At 43.4% G+C, this 14,966-nt stretch overlaps 1 protein-coding gene across 2 annotated transcripts in view; it reads right to left on the reverse strand.

The window, feature by feature from the left end:
- Window positions 1-5,969: 5,969 nt before the first annotated feature.
- Window positions 5,970-14,966, reverse strand: part of nocta (nocturnin a) — a 10,341-nt gene continuing 1,344 nt past the window's right edge. Inside the window, exons 1-3 of one of the 2 annotated variants that reach the window (XM_034093355.2) lie at window positions 12,316-12,465; window positions 7,611-7,871; window positions 5,970-7,235 (exon numbers count right to left, since the gene is read on the reverse strand). In XM_034093355.2, the coding sequence (XP_033949246.1) occupies window positions 6,370-7,235; window positions 7,611-7,863 (1,119 nt within the window). In that variant the 5' untranslated portion in view covers window positions 7,864-7,871; window positions 12,316-12,465 and the 3' untranslated portion in view covers window positions 5,970-6,369. Of the gene's footprint in view, window positions 7,236-7,610; window positions 7,872-12,315; window positions 12,466-14,966 lie in introns of those variants that run through there. The other variant, XM_034093354.2, reaches the window with a different exon arrangement.

Here is a 14,966-nt window from a genome sequence, read left to right on the forward strand (position 1 = left end):
CTGGCTGAAGTTGTCTTATTCAAAAATTGGAAAATTACATTTTGATAATTATTTAGTGGCTCTTTTTAAACAAGTGTTTGTGCATCCGTCCACAGAGAGGCGCTGTGCTGCTGTGAAACACCATGGCGGGTGGGGAGGGAGGGAGGGAGGGCTGTAATGTACTGGCAGGCTGGTGATTAACTGCTCACGTTTTTCATGTTTGTAAATGTAAAAACAAAAGGACATGTCATTTTACTGACATTGATGAAAGGATTTCACAAAAGGCAACATTCTGAAAGTCTCTCAAACATTTCCTCTAGTACAACACAAACAAAGAAAACATGTTTGGGTTGTATTTTCTTCATTTTGCATTTTGTGTATTTGCATAACTATGGATTTAATGTGTATGTGACATTTCTTCCAGACAATCATTTAAAGGTGGGGTAGGTAAGTTTGAGAAACCGGCTCGAGATACACTTTGTTATAATCCATGGAATGTGCTTAACATCCAGATGGCAATGAATATCTTAATTAATGATAAAAACCTAGAGGACATTATTCAACTTCTGAAATCCTCCTCCTGCTGCCTTGATATTATTCCAACAGGATTTTTCAAAGATGTTTTGCCCTGCATGGCCTCAGATCTACTTCATATAGTAAACACATCTCTTCACTCAGGTATTTTTCCACAGGCCCTGAAAACTGCAGTCATTAAACCGCTCTTAAAAAAGAATAATCTAGATGCTTCAGTAATGAAAAATTACAGGCCCATATCAAACCTCCCATTTCTAGGTAAGATCATTGAAAAAGTGTTTTTTCAACAGTTGAGTAATTTCTTGCATTTAAATAACTGTTTTGATGTGTTACAGTCAGGCTTTCGTCCAAACCACAGCACTGAGACTGATCTTGTAAAGGTCTTTAATGACATCCACTTACACACAGACAGTGGCAGAACTTCAGTGTTAGTATTATTAGATCTCAGTGCTGCGTTTGACACTGTTGACCACAGCATGTTACTAGACCGACTGGAAAACTGGGTGGGACTTTCGGAAACGGTTCTAAATTGGTTTGAATCCTACTTAAAGGACAGAAACAACCTTGTTTCTATAGGTAAATACACATCTGAGTTGACAAATATGACATGTGGGGTTCCTCAAGGCTCCATCTTGGGGCTTCTTCTCTTTAACGTCGACATGCTACCACTGGCTCAGATAATGAAAAACAACAAAATAAGTTACCATAGCTATGCGGATGACACACAAATTTACGTAACAATTTCACCAGGAGACTATGCTCCAATTCAAACACTGAGTAAGTGCATTGAACAAATAAATGACTGGATGTGTCAGAACTTTCTCGAATTAAACAAAGATAAAACTGAGGTAATGGTTTTTGGAGCCACGGCAGAACGTATAAAAGTTAGCGCTGAGCTTCAGTCTGCAATGTTCAAAATAACAGATAAAGCCAGAAATCTAGGTGTAGTCATGGACTCTGACCTGAGTTTCAACAGTCACATTAAAACAGTTACTAAATCAGCCTACTATCACCTAAAGAATATATCTAGGATTAAAAGACTATTGTCACAGCAGGATTTGGAAAAACTTGTCCATGCTTTTATCTTCAGTAGACTCGTCTACTGCAATGGTGTATTTGCAGGTCTCACTAAAAAATCTATTAGAAAGCTGCAGCTGATTCAGAACGCCGCTGCTCGAGTCCTCACCAACACTAAGAAAGTGGATCACATCACTCCAGTTCTGGAGTCTTTACACTGGCTTCCTGTGTGTCAAAGAATAGATTTCAAAATACTGCTGCTGGTTTATAAAGCACTGAATGGTTTAGGCCCAAAATACATTTCTGACCTCCTGCTAAATTATGAACCATCCAGAACTCTCAGGTCTTCAGGGACTGGTCAGCTTTCTGTCCCCAGAGTCAGAACTAAACATGGAGAAGCAGCGTTCAGTTATTATGCTCCAAATATCTGGAACAAACTCCCAGAAACCTGCAGGTCCGCTACAACTCTTACTACTTTTAAATCCAGGCTGAAGACTTTTCTTTTTGTCGCTGCTTTTAATTGAACTATTCATATCTTAGACTGCACTGTAACTTTTATCCATGTATTTTTTCTTTTAATGTTTATTTTATTAGCTTTTCTTTTTAATGACTGATTTTAAATGCCATTTTCTTAATGTCTTTCATTTTTTGTAAAGCACTTTGAATTGCCTTGTGTTGAAAAGTCCTATATAAATAAACTTGCCTTTTCTTGCCTTGCCTTAAGTACAACACATCTCAGGGCAACTGTCACCCTGAAAGACCCCTTGCCACCTGGCTCCCCTGCTCTTCATCCATGGCAGGTAAGATGTATAAGTTTATAAATACATCTTAATATTTATTTAGTCACATCCATGATATGTCAACATCTTCCTTCTGAATGATTAAACATTTGATATTCTCGTGGAAGTAGGTTCGGTCGCACCTGGTTCAAAACTACGTTTGTAGGGTTCAATGACTGATATGGGAAAACCACAGAATGCAATTCCTGAGAAGCGATCGGCTGGAGAAATCAATCAATCAATCAATCAATGTTTATTTATATAGCCCAATATCACAAATGTTACATTTGTCTCAGTGGTCTTCACAGTGTGTACAGAATATCAGTATGACAATACGACACCCTCTGTCCTTAGACCCTCACATCGTACAAGGAAAAACTTCCGAACAAAACCCACAGTTTAAAGGGAAAAATGGGAGAAACCTTAGGGAGAGCAACAGAGGAGGGATCCCTCTCCCAGGACGGACAGACGTGCAATAGATGCCGTGTGTAAATTGAAAAGATAATACATTTGCAACATAGGTAGTCCAAATGTTTGGAAATGCATGTGTGTATAATAGGAAGATGAATCCACGAGGATATCCATCCAGGACCGATGATCCAGGACCACAGCCACGACTCGCGATCCAGGGCTCGCGATCCAGGACACAGGACCGCAGGATCATCCATGACTCCGGATCCCAGCGTATATAGACACCAAAAATAAAGAAATTTGGGGAAGCTGGGTTAATCGGAACATGAGAGTACACAGGTATAGACAGAGAGAAGGAAGAAGTAAGATGTCCCCCGACAAACTAAGCCTATATCAGCAAAACTAGGGGCTGAATCTAATCAGCCCTAACTATAAGCTTTATCAAAAAGGAAGGTCTTAAGCGCACTCTTAAAAACGGATAGGGTGTCTGCCGCCCGAACACAAACTGGAAGCTGATTCCACAAATGTGGAGCTTGATAAGAAAAGGCTCTGGCTCCCATTGTACTTTTAGAGATTCTAGGAACAACCAACAACCCTGCATTCTTGGAACGCAATGCCCTAGTAGGACAGTAGGGTATAATGAGTTCTTTAAGGTAAGATGGTGCCTGCCCATTAAGGGCTTTGTTGGCGAGAAGAATAATTTTAAATTCTATCCTGTGTTCTATAGGGAGCCAGTGTAAGGCAGCCAGAACAGGAGTAATGTGGTCCCTTTTCCTAACTCTGGTTAGTACACGAGCTGCAGCATTTTGAATCAGCTGAAGAGACTTGACTGACTTCTTGGTACTCCCTGATAATAAAGAGTTACAATAATCCAGCCTAGAAGTAACAAATGCATGGACTAGTTTCTCTGCATCGTTTTGAGGCAAGATATGCCTGATTTTTGCAATGGAAGTAGATGGAAGTAGACGGTCCTTGAAATTGATTTTATGTGGGCGTTAAAGGATAAATCCTTATCAAATATAACACCAAGATTCCTTACAGTCTCACTGGAGGCCAAATGAATGCCATCCATAGTTAGTATATCTTTAGATAATTTGTTTTGTAGATTCTTCGGGCCAAGTACAATAACTTCAGTTTTGGTCGTGTTTAACATCAAAAAGTTTAAGGTCATCCACGTTTTTAAGTCCTTAAGGCAGTCTTGAATTTTATTTAGATGATTAATTTCATCAGGCTTGATTGATAAATATAGTTGAGTATCATCCGCATAACAATGAAAGTTTACAGAATGATTCCTTATAATATTGCCTAACGGAAGCATATATAATGTGAACAAAATAGGTCCGAGCACTGAGCCCTGTGGCACTCCATGGCTAACTTTGGTTTGCGTGGAAGATTCATCATTAACACGTACAAACTGAGAGCGTTCAGATAGATAGGACCTAAACCAGCCTAAAGCAGTTCCCTGTATGCCAACTAAGTGCTCTAGTCTTTGCAATAGGATATCATGGTCGATAGTATCAAATGCAGCACTAAGATCGAGCAAAACAAGAATAGAGACAAGTCCCTTGTCTGAGGCTATTAGAATATCATTTGTGACTTTAACCAGAGCTGTCTCTGTGCTATGATGTGTTCTAAAGCCAGACTGAAAATCTTCAAATAAATCATTGTTTTTTAAGTAATCACACAACTGTTTTGCGACCGCTTTCTCAAGAATCTTTGAGAGGAACGGACGATTAGAAATAGGTCTATAGTTGGCTAAAACCTCTGGATCGAGGTTGTGCTTTTTAAGAAGCGGTTTTATCACTGCTACTTTGAATGATTGTGGAACATAGCCTGATAATAAAGACATATTCATAATATTTAATAAAGAAGTGCTAATTAATGGAAAAACTTCCTTCAACAGCTTAGTTGGAATTGGGTCTAACATGCACGTTGATGGTTTAGAAGAGAGAATCATTGAATGTAATTGTTCAAGGTTTATGGCTGAAAAGCATTCTAGTTTACTATCTAGTGTAATATTAGAACTTACGTTTCCGGGAGCTGTTGATAACACTATACTGGTCAAAGGCAAGAGGTCATTAATTTTGTTTCTAAGAGTAACAATTGTATCGTTAAAAAAGCACATAAAATCATTACTACTGAGTGCTATGGGAATAGAAGGCTCAATGGAGCTGTGGCTCTCTGTCAGCCTGGCTACAGTGCTGAAAAGAAATCTTGCATTATTCTTATTCTCATCTATTAATGAAGAGTAGTAGGCTGCTCTCGCTTTACGCAGTGCTTTCTTATATTCATTGAGTGTAATATGCCAAATTAAACGAGATTCTAAAAGTTTAGTGGAATGCCATATCCTTTCAAGTTGTCTAGACTTTTGCTTTATTTTGTGGGTTTCGGCATTATGCCATGGAGCTAATCTATGTTGTTTTATTTTTTTCTTTTTCAAAGGAGCAACAGAGTCTAATTGTATTCGCAGCGCATCTGTAGCACTATCAACAACATGATCAATTTGGGGTGGTGTACATTTTGTATAAGTTTCCTCCCCTACATGCAGACATGATATCGAGTTAAGTATTGGTGGAATCTCTTCCTTAAATGTGGCTATAGCACTAACAGATAGGTTTCTGCTGCAGGAGCTTTTGACTAATGCTTTGTAGTCTAGTAACAGTACTTCAAAAGTTACTAAGAAATGGTCGGATAAAGCAGGATTATGCGGTTCGACTAATAGTTGCTCAATTTCTCAAGAAAAGACGTTCTGATGTGCTGGTGTCGGAACTACAGAAACCCATGATCATACTGCATTGCTACAGAGCGGACCTTCTTCCCTCACAAAAGAGTGTGGCTGAGTCCATTGGGAAGGTTGTTCCATCACTGCTTCAGAGGTCGAATGCTGAGCAGCTGGCAGGCAGATGGATAGCAGCGATCTGCAGAGTATTTGTGTTCGAGCACAAAAGAGACTAACAGAAAGTTGAAAGCACACAGTGTTGTCCAGACTCTTTAGGCCACATACATGTCTGCCCGGCAGTATCTGTGGGGAACCGTCTTCTCTTGACTCATCCCACATTCCTAACTGCCAGCTAATTGGCTCCTGAACACAGGCAAACATCATCCCTTTTCAGAACTCTGTGGCAAACAGGAAGTCAGTGAGTGAAAATGACTATTTGTAAATAATAAAATGTCTCCATGTTCAGTGGAGTCACAGTAACAACATCTTCATGATTACTAATCTCCAAATAACAAACCATGGAGACTTGCTTCAATTCAAAATAATTTATTTCAAAACACTATAGGAAAAGCATAACCTTATGACAGAAAGTATAGAAGTAATAATAGCATTGGTGTCCAGTGTTCAAACTCCAGCAGAAGAATCCCCGAGCTGGCTTTGGATCTGAAGTTCATTTACAGAAAGCGCGTTCAGTTAAAAAGTGACTTGGGACCGGTCACTGGATCAAATCTAAATAAAAACCTGAAACTAAAAGCTCTGCCATCAACATGTCTCATTTCTCTTTCTCTAATGTTCCCCGTTAAGATAATAGCAATATTTAAGACAAATTATTGTGTCTTATGTTTGGAAATGGTTCACGCTCCAATCTTTCCCCACTGTGATTGACAGTAAGGGTGTCCACTCAGCAGTCTTTCTATTGGTCCAGGCGGCCTACGTCAGCATGTGGGGCCCCTCCCTGAAGCTGAGGTCACAGAGCAGGGATAAATGGTCCGAGGGGTAATGGTAGGAGGGGAGGCGGTCAGGGCCGATCTGCTCCTCAGTGGGAATGTCCAACAGGCAGTCCACACTCAAAGCATCATGGGTATACCAGATGTAGTCCAAAGTGCTGCAGCTCTCTCCAGAGGGGCGGATCTTCCAGGAGGTGTAGGCGGGCTCAGTCTGTCCGTCAGAGCTCAGCATCTTGTACGCCGAATCCAGACGGAGTGTGGAGGAGCTGAAGCGGCGGTACACGTCCTCTGAGGGCTCAGCGTTAAAGTCTCCACACACGACCAGCGGGACGGGGCCCGCCCCCTCCTCAGGGCTGCTGGGCCCCCCTTGGGATGTGATGCTGCGTAGACTCTGCAGCAGGTCTGCCCCCTGCACACTGCGCAGCCTCTCCCAGCCGCTCCGAGCTTTCAGATGGGTGACGGCGACACACAGCCGCCGGCCCGTTGCCCGGCAGCTCAGCGTCTGGACGATGGCCACCTGGTTGGTGGGCAGCATCATGGCCGACAGCCTCAGGTGAGCTGTGGCCTGCAGAGAGAAGCGTGACCGGCGGTAGAACAGAGCGCAGCCGTCAGGACCGTTGTTCTGCTCCACATCCAGACAGGGGGACCAGGGTTTGGCCAGGAAGCTGCCTTGGTAACCGAGGCTGGCCATGATTGGCTGGAAAGTGTCGTAGTAGTGGTCGACTTCCTGCAGGCACAGGATGTCTGGGCTGTGAGTAAGGATCTCCTCCAAGATCAGGTACTTCCTCTCCTCCCAGTTAAGAGCGTCCAATGGACATCGAATAAACCCGTCCTTCCCCTCACCAAGAGCTGCACAGAAACACAGAGACATTCATTTTAGCCTCAGTCTGTACTTATGGCTAGAATGTATGGAAACATCTTAGTTAGCATTTCCCAACACTACCATTAAGAACACACTGCAGCAGAGTATGATGGTGTCTTTAGTTTGGCAGGTGGTCGAAAAAAGGAATTACTGAAAACAATTGGACACAATGGTGGCGCTCGATGAAAATCCAGAGGATCCCTGAAGGGGTTACTGATCGTCCTGAGGGGAACATGAATGTCTAAACCAAAGTAAAAACATTTATATTAGAACACTGTTGTTCTTTAAGTACCAATACAGGCAGGATTGGGTCCTGTACCGTTTTAGCGAACAGTGTATCGCAGTGCTTTCTACATCTCTACCTTGTGCCAGAATGTTCCACTGCATGATCCGTATGGACGAGTTGTGTTTGTGGCGGGGGGCCATGCTGCTGGGATAGACCAGGTTGCGGTGTGGGCGGGCCGGACGCCTCTGCAGGACCTCCTCACACTCTCTCAGCAGCTCCTCCGGGTCCTGGTCTGGGTTCTCCTCTGGGTATGCCTCCGGTTGGGCCAAGGGGACGCTGTTCAGGGTCTGGGCCAACGTACCAAACAGCCTGCTGCTGCTGCCACCCATCGGACAAACTGATGAAGAGAGGGAGAGAAGTGTAAACAAATTGTCATTAAGGCCTGATTCCAATCCACCCCCTACACCCTACCCCTCCGTTTGCGCGGAGAGTCCGCCACATTATGAAGCTTATACACATCAGGTTTAAAACTAAAAGAGAAACACAATTAAAGATGTTTGGAGGTTTATTAAATTTGTTGTTAGAGATGCTGATTTGAAACCGTTGTTACGGCACTTCCTGTTTCTGCCGGAGAGAGGGGAGGCCGTCCCAAAGCTTGCCGCTGTATTTACTCCCTCCATCTGACAGGAGGGAGCCTCGTTGAGCTGCGAGTGTCACTCCGCTGAGTTCACTACGTCACGGAGTGGCAGTGGGTAGGGTGTGTTTTGGAATTGGGCCTAAATGTGCTTGACTCTCAGCTACCATAAGTTGCTGCTCATCGCAGGCCGAGTGGTTTCAACCCTAACCCTGGGGACATGGACTGGACATTGAGCTGTGTAGGATCTCTAGCAGAGCCAGGTGAAGCCAGTAGAGAACAACCGTTACCCAAATATGTCCACCGGCAGGGAGATGAGGAGCATGACACCGAGAGACACTCGGCAGCACACAGGACAAAGGTCATGTTCTCCTCTCTGAACATACAAAGCAAACATCTGTTCAGAGCACTGCACACATGTTTTTGCTGCACTGGTGTTGTCCTGCTAGCTCTGATGACGTTGGAATTGTATGATGTTGTATTTTATCTGTTGACAGTGTGTTCCGTTAGTGACAGTGCTTCTGTTTGTATAATTATTGGATGGAGATGCAGCTTTAGAAAAGTCCCGACCAGGTCCAACTGAACCAAACTAGCCCAATGCTGTCTGCTGCAATAGGAGAGGTGGTCCAGGTCCACACAATGGCGGACATTGATTTGGGCGACATGGGCAGTTGCCCAGGGCGGCATTTCGACTGGGGGCGGCACATGCACCAATTTGCAGGACATTTCTTATAGTGTATTGCTGTTGTGGGTCGAAGGGGGCGCGGCCACCGTTATGACAGCAAGCAGCTGGGATGGAAGGTCTCACACTCAAAGAAGGGCGGGGGTGATCTCAGGTCGCCTCACCATGGGGGAGAGAGAGGGGGGCGGCGGGTAAACTATATCAAATAAACACTTTCGATGTTTATAAAGTAGTACCGCAATTAGTACAATTAATCTCATGCCTTGAAATGCCACCAAATGTACTCATACAATATAAATAGTTTTGCAGATGTATTTTTTTCCTGGCCTGGGTTTCATGAAACAATAAAGAATTATTTAAAAACTGACTACGGCAACTTGGTACCGTCTTGACCTGTAGTTGACAGTGTTGGGGGAGGGGTACGCGATGCATTGATTCTCGGGTCGAACATTAAGACCTACGGTGATGGAGAAAAAAGGCACAAGGCGTCAGGGGCCCAGTTTAGAAAGCAAAGGAAAGAAGAAGAGAAACGCTCAAAAGATAAAAAGGTAACACTTGTGACATCTCATTTATTTAGTTGGGCTTTATTAAGCATGTCATTCAATTATGCCGGTAACCTTAACTCCATTGCTGCTTGTTAGCCGCCTGTGTTTCGCCGTCAGTTCATCAACTAACATTGGGATCATTTCAGAATGATAATGTGTAGCCCTGCAATAAAAACCTTATAAACAACCACTGTAACCGTTATTGATTTAGTCACCTTCATTTAGCAAGCACCTCAAAAGGTAATCGTACTGAAGTCCTTTGTGTCATTTTCAATACTGGAGGCTTGATTAAAAGACGAAAGGTCACCGCATCAGCTAGAACTGCCACTGGGTCCACACCTGTACATATAGTAGGCGATATTATAGCAGAGCTACAGAACAGAGTTAAATGGAGAAACAAGTTGAAGACTAACAAATCCCTGGTTCTATTCTATCTGCTGAGTTCATTCCATCAAACTTACAGTGAAATTCGGTGAGTTTCCACGCAAAGCCTTGGAGAACTCCGAATAAACTCTCTGAGCGTGGGGAACCCATTTAGATCAGTACTCGGGAAGCATTGAGGAGGTTCTTGCTCCTTTCCAAGCATTCTGACTGATCTGTATTTGCTGCTCACATTGCTTTGTTTCACACCAGCTCTTTCAAACACATTCCTGATGGCTGGGCTTTCACGTACAGACAACGAAACACAGTTCCAGTTACTCAGGCAGAGACTGCAGCAAAGGAGAACACTTTCAAATGAGACAAAAGTCCAAACATATTAAAAGAGTTTCTTTCAAAAACCTTAAAGGGTCTAAAGAAAAGTCTGCCTCGTGGAGTGTCTAGGGAAATGGAAATATTGGCACCTGGAACTCATTTCAATTCCTTTCAAAGAAATGGACTCACGGATATGTCGTGACAGTACATTTGATGTAAAAACAATCAACCACAGACCTTACTCACGGCATCTAACCAAAAACTCACAACCGGAAGTGGTCAAATGAGGGGTCATTGTAGGGTTTTAGGACTAATTCCAGCACCTCTCTCTAGTGGCATACTAAAAGCCATGTGACTCTGGAGAACACTTTATTTAGTCACGCTTAATTCCAGCTGGCATCTTGAGAATAAGAGCATCACCTCGGATGCAGTCCGCTGTTGTAGTGATTGTGAGGGACATTCACGCTGGAGGTGAAGCGATGTAAACGGGGACGTCATGACGCGGCCCCTAAAGGGCTCTGGTCCGGGTTAAAGCTGAACTCAGAGCAAACCAAACAAGATGCTGACTGGGAACAACAACAAGACCTTTTAAGGGGAAAACTTATGAAGCAAGTAGGTGGGGTTTGGATCACACACACTCTCGATACATAGATGGATGAGGAAGAGACAGAGTGTGGCTTGTTCTCTTTGTGACATTTGGAACATTCTTCTTGACTTAGTTAAATCACTGATCTGATTCTGGATGCCGATCAAAACAAGTGGTAACAATATGACAATGTTATTCAAAATGCACTTGATAGGGTGAAAACAAAGCTTTGTCCCCCAAAGGTTTCTGAAGAGTTGCTGTGAAGCTCAAAGTGGGAAGCTCCCACCGTCGCAGTCTTGGCAGAGACCCAATCGTCTTACTCCTGTTGGACATGGAGATATTCCTCTCAGGCGGATAATGACTTCTTTTGGAACAGGTCTCAAGCGGCCGTTCCATTGGCTGCAGTGTTTGCACTAAACACATCTCTGCTCTGCCCTGGCTGGAGTTTGTCTGGGAAGTCTGCAAACACGTTTTAAAGTTTTTATTACTGTAACTTAATCATTTCCTAGTTTGGGATCAGTAAAGTATCTATTAAATATCTATCTATTAAATATCTAGTAAATATCTGGGTGTAGTGATGGACTCAGACCTGAATTGTAACGGTCACATTACAACAGTCATTAGGTCTGCATACTACCACCTGAAAAACATATCAAGGATTAAAAGACTAATGTCACAAATTAGATTTAGAAAAACGTGTCCATGCTTTTATCTTCAGTAGACTGGACTACTGCAACAGTGTCTTCACAGGGCTCACTAAAACATCTATCAGAACGCTGCTGCTCGAGTCCTCACCGACACTAGAAGAGTGGATCACATCACTCCAGTTCTGAGATCATTACACTGGTTTCCAGTCTGCCAAAGAATTGATTTGAAAATACTACTGCTAGTTTTTAAATCACTAAATGGCTTAGGACCGAGGTATATAGACGACCTCCTCCATCACTATGAAGCATCCGGAGTCTCAGGTCTTCTGGGTCGGGTCTCTGTTCTGAGAATAACCACTAAACATGGAAAAGCAGCTTTTAGTTATTAAGCCCCAACAGTCTGGAACAAACTGCCTAAATCGTGCACGTCCGCCGGAACACTTCCTATTTTTAAATCCCGACTAAAAACGCACCTATTTGCCGCTGCTTTTAATTGAGCTGCCCATACTCACACTACAGTATGCCTTTTCAGTCATGTATTCTGTACCTGCTGTGTTTATTTATTTTATTACCTTTGCTTATTATGCCTGTTTTTAAATGCCTTTTTAATAATGTATTTATGCTGTATTTGTTCTTAAATGTCGTTTGCTTTTAATCTGTAAAGCACTTTGAATCGCCACGTCCTGAAAAGTGCTATAGAAATAAACTTGCCTTGCCTTGCACCACATTGTTTAGGATATTTCAAAAACTCAAACAACTGATCGACGGTCGGACACTGAATGCAACACTAACAGTAGTTAGTTAACCAGGCAACTGCAGCAGCTCCCCTCGGACACTGTGTGAATGAAACCGCCAAGCTCCGTGTCTCGGTGATGCCGGCTGCCTTTCATACACAGCTGTGGTGATTCCAACAGTCCGGATGCTTATTCTATGATGACATCGTTCAAACTCAGCTCAACGAGGAGAGGGAGACTCAACAGGCCAGATCTCATCAACTGCTCTCTAATGACAAAAACCAATACTAAAACTAATCACGATGAAAAAACAAACACACCTTTCTGTTCTGTCCACGGGTTGTATACCTAACTCTTCCTTTCCCCGCCTGCTGTCCTCTCAGCAGCCCTGGCTCTGCCGCTCCTCTCCCTGCTGACAGCCTGCTGGATGTGCTATGGGCTGGCAGAGTGACTCGACACTATGGCAGAGTGACTTGTGACCACACACACACACACACACACACACACACACACACACACACACACACACACACACACACACACACACACACACACACACACACACACACACACACACACACACACACACACACACACACACACACACCACACACACACACACCACACACACACACACACACACACACACACACACACACACACACACACACACACACACACACACACACACACACACACACACACACACACACACACACACACACACACACACACACACACACACGACTGGCCTGGCCTGTTCAGGAATGCTCTCCCCCAGTCGCAGAATGAACGGCCTGCAGCGTGGGCACTACAGGGAGGGAGCAGTCAGAGCCACACATTGTTGCTTTGGCCGTTCATGGGATTTTACAACACCAACAGTGTCATAATTGTATCCACCCAGCTCTGTGGACTGCTTCAGAGAGGTATGCAGAGCTAAACGTTTCCTAATAAGTTGCGCACTGGTCCAGAAACACAACATTCCTCTTGCAGTAAGTAACATTCAGTACTTCCTGCTTTACTTGGTTGATATTTGAACACGCTTCCACACACTTGTGCACATTTTGTAAAAGGTGCACACAGTGAGTTGTTATAGGAAATGGTATCTCCCTCATTTTGTTCTCAAACTGTTGCTTGGCTGAAGTCCAGCTCCAGGCCTGGGTGGAGCTGCTGCTTCATACTACACACTGTGCTGAGGTCCGGGGGGGGGACGGGGACGGGACAGACAGACACATGAGCATTAGCTCAATTGCCAGACGGACATATTAGATAAAGTGGTACAGGGTGAAGCCTGAAATAAGGATTGTCCTGAATGTGTGTGTGTGTGTGTGCATGCTCACACACACATTGCATACAAGGTTTTTCTGTCCACCATTGTTTGAGTTTAGACTCTGATAATCATTACTAAAATCCTGTTGACCACTAACAACGATAAACTGTTGTTCTCATCTGATTTAGCAAGTGTCTCAGAGTCACATGTAGCAGATGTAAAGTCTGCAGTGAGCCCTATATACAGGGGCGACGGGTACTGTAGGCTAGGGAAGGCTAGCTAAGCTAATTGTATGCAACAGCCTGAACAACTACTAGAACAATATGCATCCAAAACATATTAACAACGTTTAAAAAAGAACCGGTGTCGTTTTTTGGTTTTTCGGAAAAACGGAAAACCAAAAAACCAACGTTATTCAGTTTTTAAACCAAAACGGGAAAACAGATAAATCAACGTTTTGGTTTTGTTTGTATGATTTACGGATAATCCAGTGATGGGAAAATGAGGAGAAGGCGCATTATGAAGGAGGTGTGTGTGTGTGTGTGTGTGTGTGTGTGTGTGTGTGTGTGTGTGTGTGTCACTGGCATTTGTTTTCAGAAGATATTATGATAGTGACGTTCGTTCCGGTGCACGTCCGACAGCATTTAGCACTACATCGAGATTAAGATTAAACTAATTTCTTTTGGGAACACCTGCATATAGGTTACCTATGGAGTTAGCCAGCTGCGTGTACATTACTGTTCATGGTCATTTGAAAACAAATGCCGGTGTCGGTCGGTCGGACGCACGCACGCGTAGCAGCCTGCAGTCACTCGCTGTTCTGATGAAGGTAAACACAGCGAAGGCGGTGCGTAAAAAGGCACAGCTCTCGGCGCGCTGGTGCTGCACTTCTCAGAAGCGGCGTTACACGTCCCGCTGCCTTCATAAAATGGCTGTAGGCAAAGTGCTTTACAAAAAAATGAAAGACATTAAGAAAATGGCATTTAAAATCAGTCATTAAAAAGAAAAGCTAATAAAATAAACAAATAGCTCTACACCCCTGGCTGACATGTCCTTAAAATGAAGTCCGAGTTTGAAATATATCTCAAATAATGTATGCACTGCCATTTCCCCACAGAAACATAACAGTCTGCAATTAAACGGTGGTCTCCTGTGCGCTCCTCTTCCTACTTGGCGCACCGGTAACTTTCTCATGCGCACGAGAGGCTGAGCCGCCGAATCCCTCGGAACATCATAAAAGCCATTTTTAACGGTTTTCTGGTGAAAGATTAACTAGGCTACTGGATGAAATAATATGACTGGTATAGGTGCGAACATTAAACACTTTTTGAAAAAAATATTATGATAAAATATTTGTATATATTTATAATTCTGCAAATATTACGATAAACTCACAGCTATTTCGCGGCCCGGCAGTAACACCTCCGGGGGTTGGGAACCCCTGATCTAACCGACAGGTCCGCACGCACTCTCCAGCCGAAACTCTAATAAGCATTAATTTACAAACTAAATCAGGAGACCTTTAACATTTTACGTCCGATTCGCTCCTTTTTTCCTCGCTGTACACAGCTCCAGTTTGGGCATCGGCCTGTCATCAGATTGTATTTGTTGTTGCTGCTGTAGCGGAAGTTTAGTACAATTATTTTTAATTAAATACTCCAAATCTCCACCCTCCATAATTGCACTTGCTTCAGTTGCTCG

Source organism: Pseudochaenichthys georgianus, chromosome 10 (genome assembly GCF_902827115.2).
Source record: "Pseudochaenichthys georgianus chromosome 10, fPseGeo1.2, whole genome shotgun sequence".
In the NCBI taxonomy this organism is placed as follows: Eukaryota; Metazoa; Chordata; class Actinopteri; order Perciformes; family Channichthyidae; genus Pseudochaenichthys; species Pseudochaenichthys georgianus.